The sequence below is a fragment of the Mastomys coucha genome, unplaced genomic scaffold (assembly GCF_008632895.1).
Source record: "Mastomys coucha isolate ucsf_1 unplaced genomic scaffold, UCSF_Mcou_1 pScaffold23, whole genome shotgun sequence".
In the NCBI taxonomy this organism is placed as follows: domain Eukaryota; kingdom Metazoa; phylum Chordata; class Mammalia; order Rodentia; family Muridae; genus Mastomys; species Mastomys coucha.
The window spans coordinates 102,395,622-102,411,003 of NW_022196906.1; the positions used below are offsets into that span (position 1 = coordinate 102,395,622).

The 15,382-nt window shown below is 44.2% G+C and overlaps 1 protein-coding gene across 1 annotated transcript in view; it reads left to right on the forward strand.

The window, feature by feature from the left end:
* The first annotated feature begins 1,205 nt into the window (after positions 1–1,205).
* The window catches only part of Prkar2a (protein kinase cAMP-dependent type II regulatory subunit alpha), a 49,041-nt gene continuing 34,864 nt past the window's right edge, over positions 1,206–15,382 (forward strand). The window contains exon 1 of the mRNA XM_031343312.1: positions 1,206–1,711. Within this exon, the coding sequence (XP_031199172.1) occupies positions 1,456–1,711 (256 nt within the window). The 5' untranslated portion in view covers positions 1,206–1,455. The remainder of the gene's footprint in view (positions 1,712–15,382) is intronic.

The following is a 15,382-nucleotide window of genomic DNA, read 5'->3' on the forward strand; positions in this document are numbered from 1 at the left end:
GACTCTTACTAAGGTCCCCTGTCACCAAACACAGCTCAGTTCCCAGCAGCACTGAGGTTTTGGGTTTGTGCCAGGCTTGTGTGGGCGGTGCTAGTGGAGATCTTAATTAATACTGGTTAATTACTGAGTGGCGCTTAACAATCCCAATACCCTTCAGGTTCCCAAGTCGAAGGCTCATGAGTTGCGGGCTGGCTCTGGCAGGGAGAGGGAGGACAGTATTCTCATTGGGTCTTTGCCCAGCACCTGGGCTGGGTATTCCAGAAAGGTCTGTAACTCCTTTTGTTCTAATCAAGTTTGGTGACAAGAGGGAACAAGTTGGGTAACAGCAGGTACCTCTCTAATTTCACCTCTGCCCTCTTCCCAGAGGCAAAAGACAGCACAGCCCGTGGTCTGCTCAACTTCACCAAAAAGTGTGGCCCAGGGCCCAGGGTTGAGAGTGGGGAGGAAGGAGGACTGTAAGTCTAGACCTGAAGGCCAGGGTGGAAGTGTCCAAAAGGAGGAACAAGCCCAAAGGTCTGTCCGGCTCCAGGCTCTATTCCGCTTTCTCACTGTCCACAATTGGCTGAGCGAGCTCTTTCAGGGTTATTTCTCTGCCTGAGGCTCCCAAGTGACTATCTCACTGAAACTTTTCCTTCCTACAAAGCCTGACATCTCACGACCTCAAGTTCGACTCCTTAGGACCTCAGGCAATCCCTCGCACGCATCGTTCTGCCTGTCAGTCAAGGTGGCTCTGACTCGACCAGGTCTTTGTTCCTGCTCTCCAGGACTTCCCCCCAGATCGTTCTCTGGACAAATCCTGCTCCGGACTTTAAGGTTAGCATTAATGTCATTCATTCCCTAGAGTGAGCCCTCTGCTCCTCCACTAGAGCAGGGGGGTCAAGGTGAGGTGGTCCCTGGCCCTCCGTTAAGAGGCTCGCAGCGTGCTCCAAAAGCATAAGTGAAAGGTCTTTGTGACCAGGCGACACGCACTAACCAGCCGGCCTCCCGGCTGGGCCACTCTTTCCTCTTCACCTCCGGGGCCTCCCGCACCTTGACCATGGGCTGCTCCGCGAGCGGAGGGAGGCTCGGCGGCGCACGCGCACTCAGCTCCTGGCCGGGGACGCGCACGCCCGCGGCCGCGTGCGTCACAACCCGGGCGCCTGCCGCGCCCGTCCAGCTCGCCTGCCCGGCGGTCCCCGCGGCGGCGGCGGCGGCGGCGGCGGCGGCGGCGGCGCGGCGGCGGCGGCGGCCGGGTGACACCAGCAGCGGCGCCAGGCTGGCTCGCTAGCGGGCAGGGTCGCGCGGCCCGCACCACAAACTCAGACCCGGCCGGAAGGAGGCGCGGCGCGGCGCGAGGAAGGCCGAGGCGGGCCGCGCGGGGGACCGCGGGCGCCGAGTGACAGGCCGGCGGCGGGGAGCGCGCAGGTTGCAGCCACCCGCGGCCCCGACCCGCCGGGCCCCTCGGCCGTCGCAGGCATGAGCCACATCCAGATCCCGGCGGGGCTCACGGAGCTGCTGCAGGGCTACACCGTGGAGGTGCTTCGGCAGCAGCCGCCCGACCTCGTCGACTTCGCCGTGGAGTACTTCACACGCCTGCGCGAGGCCCGCTACCAGGAGTCGGACTCGTTCATCGTCACCTCGACGACCTTCCACACGCAGGAGGCCAGCGCCGTCCCCGTCATCGAGGAGGACGGCGAGAGCGACTCGGACTCGGACGATGCGGATCTGGAAGGTAGGCGGGCGGGGCCGGGCCGAGGTGCGAGGTGGGCACCGGGCGAAGGAAGGAAGGGTTGGGGGAGGGACCCGAGGGCCGACCGGCCGCGCCCCGGGCCGGGACCCGAGCGCTCCGCAGCCCAGCTGCTCGGGTTCCCCGGCGTGCGAGCATTCCAAATTGAGCTCCCGCGGTTCTCTGAGCCCGAGCGTTCACGGAGAGTGATTTGTCAGATTCCGCCTTGAATGAAGCGTGCGCGTTCTTTGGTCCGCGTGGTGGCGCGGAGCTTAAGTCGGTCCCGCCAGAAGCTGCCTTGCCTCGCTCTCTGCCTTAGACCCCAGAGCCTGCTTGTTATCCGAAGGCGAGAGCACCAGCATCTGGCAGCACGTCCCGAATAAACAGGATGATAATTTCATTCGCGAAGGATTCAGTATGGGAAGAATCATTGCTGAAAACTATGTATATATATATATATATTTTTTTTTTGAGATCGCGCCTTGATTAAGCAGGAACTCAGTAGGTAGTTCAAACTGGCCTCGAACTTGTGACGATCTAGGCAATCTATCTACCTCTGCCTCAATGAAAACCTTATAAACCTACACATAAGAGGAACGATGAGCTGAACTGAATGCTGTTACTCACATTCAATAGCTGAACCTCCTCCCCCCAGTACTGGTGCTCACATTCAACAGTTATCAATATTTTCACTATTTCACATATATATCCTCTCTCCCTTTGCTTAAGTATGTAAAGGAAATTTCAGTTATGCCATTTTATTCGTGTCCAGTTAAAGTTTAGAAATTTAAAGTTTTGATAAGGTTAAAACAATTGAATCAAATTGGCAAGCATAATCAATACCTCGACAATACCTCGATTAGTGTGTTGTTTGCAGGGAAGTATACAAGTAACATTCTACTCAAAGAGTAGTTTTATTTCCTTGGTTGCTTCCACTTATGCTTTATTAATTCCTTTTTTTTTTTTTTTTTTTTTTTTTTTTTTTTTTTTTTTTTTTTGAGACAAGGTCTCACAGTGTAGCCTTGGATGATCTAGACCAAGTTGGCTTTGATTTCATGAGATCTGCCCTCCTCTGCCTCCTGAGTGGTGCTAGGATTAAAAATGGGCATCCATGCCCAACATTGGCAGGCTTATTTTTGGTTCTGTGTTTGTGTGTTTGCCACATGTGTATGCATACTATATTAGGCAGCTCTCAGAGGCCGGAAGACAATACAGATGGTTCTGAGTGTAGGTGCTGGGAATTAAAACAGGGTCCCCTAGAAGAGCAGTTATTGGCTTTAAGCACCGAGCCATCTCATTAGCCCCTTTTACTTTATGTTCCAGCACTGAGCCTCCTTCAGAGTATTAATGAGCACAGGACTTCTGCTTGGAATAATAAAACTCTGGAGTTGGGTGACAGTGAATGGCTGTCTTTTTTGTCAGCTTTGCTGTGTTGTTAGGTTGTTTGCAGACTCCTGGCTCCTGCCTCCAAGTGTTCCTCGCTCTTTAACTTTCTTGTTTGTCAGAGCTCTTGGCCTTCTGCTTTTGGTTGGATTTTATACTTGCAACTGTTCCTGTTTGGATGTGCTACATTGTATCAGGGTTAGTGGTCTTTCAGATGTCTCCACTCTGTGAGTAGAGGGAATGTGCTACATTGTATCAGCAGTTAGTGGTCATTTAGGGGTCTCCACTCTGTGAGCAGAGGGAATTGCTGCTCTAGACTCTGTTCTTTGTAGGTGTTTGTTTTCATTATTCTCCAATATATACCCAGAAATGCCAAGCCCTCCCTCCCCCTTTTTTTCCCTTATAGATAGGGTTTGAACTTTGTATTCTCCTGCCTCAACTTCCCCAGTGCTGAGATTGAGATTGAAGATGTGCATCACCACTCCAGCCCAGGCTCTTCTCTTTCTTTCCTTTTTCCTTCCTTCCTTTCTTTTTTTCTTTTAATGTTATTTGTAAGTATACTATAGCTGTCTTCAGACATACCAGAAGAGGGTGTCAGGTCTCATTATGGATGGTTGTGAACCACCATGTGGTTGCTGGGATTTGAACTCAGGACCTTCTGAAGAACAGTCAGTGCTCTTATCCACTGAGCCATCTCTCCAGCCCCACTTTTTCTTTCTTTTTCTTCTTTTTAAAGATGTATTTATTTATTTTTTGTATGTGAATACGCTTGCTGGGAATTGAACTCAATACCTCTAGAAGAGCAGTCAGTGCTCTTAACCACTAAGCCATCTCTCCAGCCCTCTTTAAAAAAAAATAATAGTTATTATTATTATTTTGGACAGGGCTTCTCTGTGTAGCACTGGCTGTCCTGGAACTCACTATTCCCTGAGTGCTTGTGTTACAAGTGTGAGGCATCAGATCTGGTTTTCCTCTTTGGCTTAGTCTTATGGGTTCTGTTCTTTGGGGGCAAATGATTGAGGCTTCTCGCCTGTTGGCTCCATGACCATAATAAGTAAGTGATTTGTCTTTTTGTTTCCAATTCAAGTGTCCAATGCTCAGTGTCTCTGCTTGCAAAACAAACATTACCTGCTTGGTGATGTTCCAGAGTTGTTTTGTTTAGATCCTCAGATGATTCTGGTTCATTTCAGATGAGTTTGGTTCATTTCAGTGCACACCAGATTTTAAAAGTGGCTTATAGACTGGGTGTGGTGATGTACGCTTGTAATCCCAGTACTTGGGAGGCAGAGGCAAAGGGTTTCATAAATTTGAGGCCAATTAAGTCTACATAGCAAGTTTAGGCCATCTGGGGCTACATAACAAAACCCTGTCCCAAAAGAGAAGGGGGGAGAATAAATTTAATAAAATGACTGAACATTACTAGTCTTGCATACCTTCTTTTAAAAAATATTTTTATTATTTTAAATTATGATATGCACATGAGTGCTGGTTCCTACAGAAGCCAGGGGCTATGGATCTCTGTGGAGCTGGAGTTGTAGTAGCTTTTGAGTCCTGATGTGGGTGGGTGCTAGGAACTGAACTCGGGTTCTTTATAAAAACAGCATATGCTCTTAATCACTAAGTATCCCTCCAGCTTGCTCTTAGCTATCTTTGAAAGATCTTTGAGTTATCATTACGTTGCCCAGGCTGGGTGAAAGCTCCTGGACTTAAATGGATCTTCCTGCCTCAGTCTCCTTAGCTGAGTGCCTGAGACAGACTGTCTGTCTGGCAGACAGACAGACAGACAGACCACAGATAACAGAGGTCAACCTCTTGTCATTCTTCAGGAGTTGGTTTTTCTTTTCCCTTCTTTCTTTCTTTCTTTCTTTCTTTCTTTCTTTCTTTCTTTCTTTCTTTCTTTCTTCCTTTCTCTCTCTCTCTCTCCCTTCCTTCCTTCCTTCCTTTCTTTCTTTCTTTCTTTCTTTCTTTCTTTCTTTCTTTCTTTCTTTTTCTTTCTGAGACAGTCTTATTAGCCTAGAGCTCACATAGGCTTGTCTGTGAGGCCATCAAGCTCCAAAGATCCATCTGTCTCTGTCTTTTCAGTGCTACAGTGACAAGTGCCTACCACCAGGCCTGGCTTTCCTATGTAGATTCTGGTGTAGAATATCAGTCCTTATGCGCACAGGTGAGCTCTCTGCCAGCCTCTTTTTTTTTTTTTTTTTTTTGGTTTTTCAAGACAGGGTTTCTCTGTGTAGCCCTGGCTGTCCTGGAACTCACTCTGTAGACCAGGCTGGCCTCAAAAATCCACCTACCTCTGCCTCCCAAGTGCTGGGATTAAAGGTGTGCGCCACCACCGCCCGGCTTTTTTAAACAGAGAATCTCATGAAGTCCTCAAACTTACCAGGTAGGTGAGGGGGCCTTGAACTCCTGCCTTCACCTCCAAACACCTAGCACATAGGTGTGCTCCCACTGTTTCCTGGGCTGTACAGGACTGGGCATCTGAACACTGGGCCTCATTCATGTTAGGCAAACACTGCCAGCTGAGCTACGTTCTTAGTCCTTTTTTCTTTTAGATTTATTTTATTTATTTCTTGTAAGTACATTGTCAGTCTTCATGCACACCAGAAGAGGCCATAGGATCCCATTACAGGTGTTTGTGAGCCACCATGTGGTTGCTGGGATTTGAACTCAGGACCTCTGGAAGAGCAGTCAGTGCTCTTAATCGCTGTACCATCTCTCCAGACCTTCTTCTTGTCCCTTAAGATGTTTTGTACAGTTTTTCTTTCTCTTTCATGAGGTACACACACACTCTTTTTTTTTAGTTTTTCTTTCAAAAATAATTCTTTTTTTAAAAGATTTATTTTATTTTATGCATATGAGTACACTGTAGCTGTACAGATGGTTGTGAGCCTTCATGTGGTTGTTGGGAATTGAATTTTAGGACCTCTGCTTGCTCTGGTCAACCCCACTACTCGCTCAGTCCCTGCTCTCTCCGGCCCAAACATTTATTTATTATTATAAATAAGTACACTGTAGCTGTCTTCAGACGGGCCAGAAAAGGGCATCAGGTCTCATTATGGGTGGTTGTGAGCCACCATGTTGTTGTTGAGATTTGAACTCAGGATCCTTGGAAGAGCAGTCAGTGCTCTTACCTGCTGAGCCATCTCTCCAGCCCCTCAAAAAGAATTCTTAAAGCTTTTGAAATTCTGAATTTTCTTGATGATTAGGGATGTGTTCAATGTTCCTGAGCCCTTGGATAATAGTTGAGCTTATGTTATAAAGATTGCTCAGGTCAAGGGCTTGTCTCCAGGAAGACCAATCATATGATTAGAGAGAGCTGATGTCTTAAGGCAGCCCCACCGCCGCCATTCCTACACTCTTTTTTTTTTTTGGTAAGCATCTATCTTTATTTATTTTTAATACCGCTGCTGAACTATCTTATTGGCTCTCTACATTTTTTTTTCTTTTTAAATGCGTAATGTTGTATCTAGTTGACATCTAATGGAAATATGGGAAAATAGTGTCAGTTCTCTGAAAATATTTCCCTTTTCCTTTTTTTTTTTAGATTTATTTGTTTATTTATTTATTTATTTATTATATGTAAGTACACTGTAGCTGACTCCAGAAGAGGGCATCAGATCTCATTATGGATGGTTGTGAGCCACCATGTGGTTGCTGAGATTTGAATTCAGGACCTCTGGAAGAGCAGTCAGTGCTCTTAACCACTGAGCCATCTCTCCAGCCCTCTCCCTTTTCCTTTAATGGAATGCTTCAGTCAGCTATTTTTATATTTCAGTAAATTATTTTGTTTAACCAAAAGATTTTTTTTTTTTTTTTTTGATTTTTCGAGACAGGGTTTCTCTGTATAGCCCTGGCTGTCCTGGAACTCACTCTGTAGACCAGGCTGGCCTCGAACTCAGAAATCCACCTGCCTCTGCCTCCCAAGTGCTGGGATTAAAGGCGTGCGCCACCACCACCCGGCTAACCAAAAGATTCTTACGTACCATGTTCAATTGTCATTTATCATCATAAAAGCAAGTACAGTTTTGTGACTTTTTTGGTACATAGCTGGTACATATAAGGGCAATTTATCCCTGAGTTGGAATAAATTATTATAAAAATGAGTCCTAGTTTTCTCTACCAGTTAGAGCTTTTTATATAAACTTATTTAAAATTAAAAAAGTACAGGTTTTTTTAACTTTAAGTTTCTTGTTTAAGCTATTTCCTCCCACAGTTAAAGAAAGGAAGATAGTATGAGATAGTCTTCAAATGATACAAAACAGAACAAGAACAAACAGAGCAAACAAAAAAAACCCATGAGCTTAATGTTCCATTCATTTTTCTGGCCAATGTGCTGGCGGGAGTAAATGGTCCAAACCAGGACTGTGGCCCTGTTGCCTAGGTGATAGTCCCCAGCCCCAGGGTTAAGGAAGAGGGAAATGGCTCCTGTCTGTCCAGGGAAAAGGTTTGGTCCTGTTGCCTAGGTGATGGTCTCAGCCCCAGGGTTAAGGAAGAGGGAAATGGCTCCTGTCTGTCCAGGGAAAAGGTTTGGTCCTGTTGTGGAGATGGATGTTGGCGATGAACTTGTGTCTTCAAACTCTGCATGGTGGTGAGACTTCAGGAAAACGTTGATACACTCACTTCCTCTCCACTCGGGACTGAAATATTCGAGGATTTTGAACAGGCAAGCTCAGACCCCCTCTCCAGGCTGTAGACACCATTGCGGGCAACTCCAACTTCATTGTGAGTGTGAGCCAGCCCAGCCTAACCTGCCCAGAAATCTGAAACCTGGGATACAGATACTGCTTGTCACCATCTTGGGCCTAGGGCTTTGTGTTTGTTTCTGTTTCTTTTTTTTTTTTCTTTTTCTTTTTGGTTTTTGAGACAGGGTTTCTCTGTGTAGCCCTGGCTGTCCTGGAACTCACTCTGTAGACCAGGCTAGCCTGGAATTTACAGAGATCCTCCTGCCTCTTGCCTCTGGAGTGCTGGGAATAAAGATGTGTGTACCACCACCAGCTCCTTTCTGGTGTTTTGTTTTGTTTCTGAGATTAGTTTTAGAATTATGGAGTCCTGGCTAGTGTGGGACTGACTATGTAGATGAGTCAAGTTCTAGCTCCTCTTACGTGCCAGGATTATAGAGACTCTAGCAAAAAGCCAGTGGTTAGCTTTCTATTTAATGTTAAAATTGTATAATATGTTTAAGTGGGTCTGAAGTCAAATCTATAGAACTAGATATATTCACAGAAGACTGGCTAGACCTTACAGCTCTCACTCATTCCTTCCCTTTCTGATTGATAACAGTGGTTTTCAGTTTTTGGAGCTTAAAAAAGGAAAAGTCAGACACGATGGTGCACCCCTTTTAATATCAGCAGGTGGATCTCCGTGAGTCTGAAGTTAGCTTGGTCTACATAGGGAGTTCCAGGACAGCCAGGGCTACATAGAAAGACCTGCTTCAAAAATCTAAAATAACAACTAAGCAATTCATGGTTTAAAGGGAAACCTGGAAAAAAGATAAACTGCAGTCTCGGTGTGTTTTACAAGTTCTAGATAACTGTGTTGCGATGGCAGGGACGGTTAAGAACTGCTGACTTGAAGCTTTTGTTGTGGTGCTCTTAACAATTTATCTTTCCCCTTAAGAAGCAAAAAAAAAAAGATGATATATAATCATTTTGGTTTTTATAAATGCCAGGCAATATACTACAGAGCTCTTCTGTAAACAGCCTTGTGTGAAGAATAGCCTCTATACAGTATGATTTAACAAGTTCTCAGGTTATACTTCCACCCACTGGAACTAGAGAGTGCCAGTGTGTGATACAAGTTATGAGAGTTTTTTTAAAGCTATGATTGAGCAATTTAAATGAAGTCATTCTACATATTTATACCATTCTAAAGTTAACGAGTACTGAGTGACACATCATGAATATATGCATGCCTAGGGACCTGCATCTAATTGAATGATTCAGCTTTACCAATTAGCTGAATGTGTCATTTCCTCTGAATTACTAGTGTATGATGTGTCTCAAACTTTAATTATAAAATATGTGAAATTTTATTTTCACTTATTTTAATTCTTGAGATGGCATATCACTGTGTAGCCCTGGCTGGTATGGAGCTCACTCTGTAGACCAGGCTGTCCTCAAACAAGAGATCCTCCAGCCTCTTTCTCCGGAGTGCTAGGATGAAAGGTATGTGCTACCAAACCAGGCATAAAATCTTTTGTTTGTTTGTTTTTGAGACAGGGTTTCTCTGTGTAGCCCTGGCTGTCCTGGAACTCACTCTGTAGACCAGGCTGGTCTTGAACTCAAGAGATCTGCCTGCCTCTGCCTCCTAAGTGCTGGGATTAAAGACCTGCGCCACCACTGCCAGCTGAAAATTTATTCTTAAGAAAATTGAAATGGTTTAACTTTTCTAATAAGGTTAGAGTGTGGGCAAGAAGGTTGAGCCAGTCAATGTATGTACTTAAAAATGTTTTGTTTGTTTGTTTGTTTGTTTTTGCGAGACAGGGTTTCTCTGTATAGCCCTGGCTGTCCTGGATTAAAAATGTTTTTAAAGACAGTTTTACTCTGCAACTCAGACTTTCCTTAGCCCTCCTTAGTGTTGGAATTATGGGCCACTAAGTCTGACTTAGAAAATAAACACTTAGTAGGTCCATATGTTTATTCCTTGGTAACTGATTTGTACTAATTCACTGAATCTTGACTTAGCTAGAAGAGAGACTCAGCTGCTCCACTCTGGCTCCTCAGCCGCCAGGCCGCAGGCTTTCCTTCTCCGTTTTCTTTGTTTTTATGTTGGGAATTGAATTTCAAGTCTGACACACACTAAGCATGTACCATCCACTCAAGTACACTCTCAATTATATGTTTTGTTTTTTCTTTCTTTCTTTTTTTTTTAAAAAAAAAAAGATTTATTTATTGTATTTATATGAGTACACTGTAGCTGTCTTCAGACACACCAGAAGAGGGCATGAGATCTCATTACAGATGGTTGTGAGCCACCATGTGGTTGCTGGGAATTAAAACTCATGACCTCTGGAAGAGCAGTCAGTGCTCTTAACCACTGAGCCATCTCTCCAGCCCTGGTTTTTATTTCTAAGACAGGCCTTGGTAGGCTTAGCCTGGAACTTGCTATGGAAACAGGTTGGCTTTGAACTTGTAAGGGATTTGCTTATCTTGCCTTTTAAGCACTGAGATCTTAGATAGTCAGTCCTGTGTTATGATTCCCAGCTCTGTCTCATTCTCCTATCCTCCTCTTCTCTCCTCTCCTTTCTTCCTTCCTTCTTCCTTTCTTTCTCCCTTCCTTTCTTCCTTCCTTTCTTTCTTTCTTTTCTTTCATTTTTTTTTCAGATAGCCCAGGCTGGCCTTGAATTACTTCCTGATCCTCTTGCCTCCTCCACTTTTTTAGGTTCTGGAATTCCAGGCACATTCATGGCACACAGATACATATGCAGACACAGCATCTGTACACATAAAATGAATAAAAATCAAAGCGAACAAAACAGGGTTGGGATCAGCAAAATACCAATAGCCAGAGAGAGTGGAAGTTGCGGATATGGGGGCCTGTGAAGAATTGGTCTCTACCATACAACAGAGCGGGATTATTTGGCGCCTGCTAGGCTTTGTTTCTAGATTTGGAGGGTTTTGTTTGTTTGTTTGTTTTTCCACTTCTGACTCAGTTTCTAGCCCATACTACATCTTGTTCTGCCTTGACCAGTGAAGTTCTGTATTTAGATCCTGAAAAGTGTTCTGTCTTCACCATGACCCACTGTGAGGAGTGGTAGGAGACTTTGCTAGCACTGCCCCAGATGTGACGACCCAGAAGAATCAGGAGTTGTAGCACTGATGAGTTCTATTCTGGACTTGTTGAGTGCAGGGCCAGCTCTCAGGGCTAGAATCCAGCTGACGTCCAGCCAGCAGTGGGAACGTGAGCCCGAAGAGGACACAAGTCATGAGCGAAGCTTATCTTTTTGTTTTTTTCTTCTCTGTATTTGCCTTCTCTTTGCCTGAAAGTTGCCTTCTTCCTCCTATTTCCCTCTTACTTGACAGTGAATTGGTTTTTTTCTTTTAAATAAATCAACCAGTTCAGAGGTTCATTTTCTGCCAGGCAGCAGCCCTATAAGGCAGGTGCTATTATTACCGTTGTTATTATGAGGAAACTGAGACTCAGGGTAAAGAACTTGTTCAAGGTTTGTTTCTGCAACTGCACAGCTTGGCACCTCACCTGACTAGGGGCCATGGGGGGGGGGGTAAAGGAAGGACCGGGACCAGCAAGCTGGGGTTGGTATGCTGTCAGCCTCTGGACGGACAGCACAGTGCTGAGGAGTTAGCTGTTCCCTGCAGCTGAGCAGCCTCAGGCTGCAGACGTCCAAGACAAAGAAAGAAGCTGCAGTTTCTAGCTTTAAGATCAGTTATCTTGCTACACACTTGGACCAGAGGAAAGCTTTGCCAGTTCCAAGCCTGCATGAGTGGGAAAGGTTTTGCCAATTTCCCATGGTTCTGAGGCCTTGTCCATGTCCATAATACACATTCACCTGGGCCTTTCTCTATTCTCCAAGGTCTGGAAGTAATGGAGGTGGCTCTGGGTTTTGAACCCAAGCTGAGGGCTCAGATTTCATAATCAAAACCACTTTTGAGAAGTCAAATACTTACTATGTGAGTAAAGTGCTCACAGTGCTCCTTTCTATACAAGAGATTTTATTTATTTTTTTTTAAAAGATTTATTTATTTATTATATGTAAGAACACTGTAGTTGTCTTCAGACACACCAGAAGAGGCCATTAGATCTCATTTCAAGGTGGTTGTGAGCCACCATGTGGTTGCTGGGATTTGAACTCATGACCTTCCGAAGAGCAGTTAGTGCTCTTCCCAACTGAGCCATCTCACCAGCCTGAGATTTTATTTTTTAAATTTATTTTTCAGTTCTATGAATTGAACCCAGGGCCTTGTGGATACTCAAGGCCCTTTGGTTTTTTTTTTTTTTTTTTTTTTTTTTTTTTTTTTTTTTTTTTTTTTTTTTTTTTTTTTTTCTTTTTTAACAAAACAAGGGATATGATGGCACAGGTTTTCTCTTTCGGTGTCTGAAAAAGGGAATTTCGCACGATTACTAATACCTTCTCTTTTTCTGGTCTTGTTAGGACTATTGCATTAGGCACATTGCTGGCCTTTCTTCTGGTGTTGTACTCCCTTGGTGATGTTATAACTGAGTTCTCCTTCTGTGAGAAACATTTATGACCTTTCACTCCCTTGTGGAAGATTTCCATTTGCTCCTCAGTGCTTTTTTGTAGTTTTCAATCCAAGCTGGAGCGCGAGCTTTTCAGTCTCCTGCTTGATATATTTCAGAAAAGAACTGTGACTGGCTTGGCTTGGGTCAAGTTTCCACTCTGCAGTGTTACCTTCCTGTGGCAGTGTGTGATGTTCCCAGCACGGAGCATGTGCGCTATCCTCTAGCCCAGTCAGAAGTGGGAAAGGCTGAGAGGTCACTCGTGCAGCACAGGACTCCAGTCTGAAGGAGAAAGGGGCGTGTAGATGTTAGGACAAGCTGCTTTAGTTGAATCTTACTCTGCTTAGGCTCCAGCACTAGAGAGCGAGAGCCTTCCTGTCTATAGGAGCTTCTGGTCCTTCCAGAGCAGCAGAAATTGGGGACATTTAAATTTGCTTTGGATCTATAATTAGAATAATAGCATGGTAGAATTTATTTTTATTTAAAAATATAAAATGGGGCTGGAGAGATGGCTCAGCAGTTAAGAGCACTGATTGCTATTCCAAAGGTCCTGAGTTCAAATCCCAGCAACCACATGGTGGCTCACAACCATCCAAAATGAGATCTGATGCCCTCTTCTGGTGTGTCTAAAGTCAGCTACAGTGTACTTACATATGATAAATAAATAAATCTTTAAAAAAAATAAAAATAAAAATATAAAATGAAGGGCTGGAGAGATGGCTCAGTGGTTAAGAGCACTGACTGCTCTCTCAGAGGTCCTGAGTTCAATTCCCAGCATCCACATGGTGGCTCACAACCATTTGTGGTGGGACTCAATGCTCTCTTCTGGTATGTCTGAAGACAGCTACAGTGTACTCACATATATAAAATAAATAAATAATCTTAAATATATATATATGTGTGTGTATGTGTGTGTGTGTGTATATATATATATATATATATATATATATATATATATATATATATATATATATAAAATGAAGACAGGCATGGTGACTTACACCTTTAATCCCAGCAATCGAGACAAAGGCAGGTGCATCTCTGTAAGTCTAAGACCAGTCTTGTCTACATCGAGAGTTCTAGAACACCCAGAGCTACATACAGAAACTTGTCTCAAAAACAAAAACAAACAAAACCTAGTAAAAGCATCTTTTATTCGTCTGATGTAATTACTGTCCCAGAGGCTTACTGCCTCCGTCTGCTAACCTAGGCCTAGTCCTGGAAGCTTCCAGCCTCTGTACGATCTAATCTAAGTCAAGAGTGTTTTCATCCTCTGAGATTTGTCGCTGAGTAAATTCATCCTTTCTAGTTCTTTCTGAGCTCTGGCTGGCTGATTCAACTCAGCTCTTCTGGCTCAAAACTCCTATCCAAGCTGACTGATTTCAAACTGGCTTCTTTCTAGGCCTTTGATTGAATTGCTCTGCTTGGCCTCAAACTAATGCTAGCAATCTATTCTAATCTTCTGGCTCCTTCTCACTCTCTGGCTTGTTCTGTGTTCACCTGTTCAGCTTGTTCTCTGTGACCTTTAAAACTCTCCTGGTAAAACTGCCTTTTTCCTTTCTTCTGTCTGCACTCCCCCTTAAGTAACTTCTCTCTTCTCATGAGACTTGGGCAGATTCTATTCTGTCAAATCTCTGATTTGTCACTTTGTCAACCACTCAATCAGACATCACTTTCAAATTTGGATGCTTCCTTCTATAAAGCTAACTTTACCTTCATTGTTTGGGATTAAAGTTTATAGTGTGATCAAATATCCTGCAACAGAACCCCAGAGCACACACATTCATATGTGCAACTCTCGGCTGGCAGATTTAGATAAGTCGGATAAATCCTGGCTTTCAGGGCAGTTGTCTAAGTTTCAGTCTGCTCTGCTTCATGGTGGAAAAGGAGTGGTGAGGAATATTTGACAGGCCGGGTGTGATGGTGCATGCACCTTTAATTCCAGGGTTACGGAAACAGAGGCAGGCAGATCTCTATGCGTACTAGGCAGCCTGGTCTATATAGTGAGTTCTAGGATAGCCGGGGCTACATAGAAAGAGAATTGTCTCAGAAAACAAAACAGAAAAAGGCTGGCATAATATTTGCACGTAGTAAGACTAGAGAGATGGCTTGGTTAGGTGAGGCTTGCTGCCAAACCTGAAGACCCGACTCTTCAGTCCTAAGAACCCACATGGTACAAGGAGAGATCTCAATCCTGCAAATTCTTTTTACCCTCAGACATGTACACACATATAATAAACAAATAAATGATAAGGGCTGGAGAGATGTCTCAGAGCTCTTGCTGTTCTTCCAAAGGCCTCAGTTTGTTTTCTAGCACCCACAGTGGTGGCTCAAACCACCTGTAATCCCACCTCTAGATCTTCTTTTGCATCTGCATGTACCAGCACACATGCAGCATTCACTCACACACAGAATACAAAAAATAAACCTTCAATAGTATTTGAGTGAGCTATACAGGATAACAGCTCTGAGAATTTGTTTACATTTTTTAAATTAAAATGAGGAGAGTATGAAGAGGCATGCCAGGGCTTATACAAGGAGGTTAGAGGCTAACCCATGAGATTTAGTTCTCTCCCATCAGGATCAAACTCAAGTTGTCAGGCATGGAGGGAACTGCCTACATCCCCTGAGCTATCTGACATGGCTCTTAGTTTTCCTATTGAGATAGTATCTGGTTAAATTGCCCAGGCTGACCTTGAATTTTGTTGGTAGCCTAAATAGGCTTTGAACGTCTAATCCTCAGAGTCCAGACTGCACAAAACTGCAGTCTTATACTAAGCTCCAGTTTCCTAGGCTTTGTCTCATATCTTTAGTTTTTGTGTTTAAGTGTGTGGGGAGTTTTGTCCAGTTCTCCCACTGTGGGTAGCATAAGATTAGACAAGTTTTTGCTTTTTATAGTAGACATCTGTGTTTACATGTTCTAAGTTTAAAATATTCATACTTATTTCAGGACTAAATTTTTTTGAGAACAGCAAAGAGGATTTCTGTATTATAAGCACATTATAAACAGAAATACTATGAACAGTCTCCCTGTATAGTGGGACGGCGGCCGCAGACCGGTTACTAGAGTCTCCCTGTATAGTGGGACGGCGGCCGCAG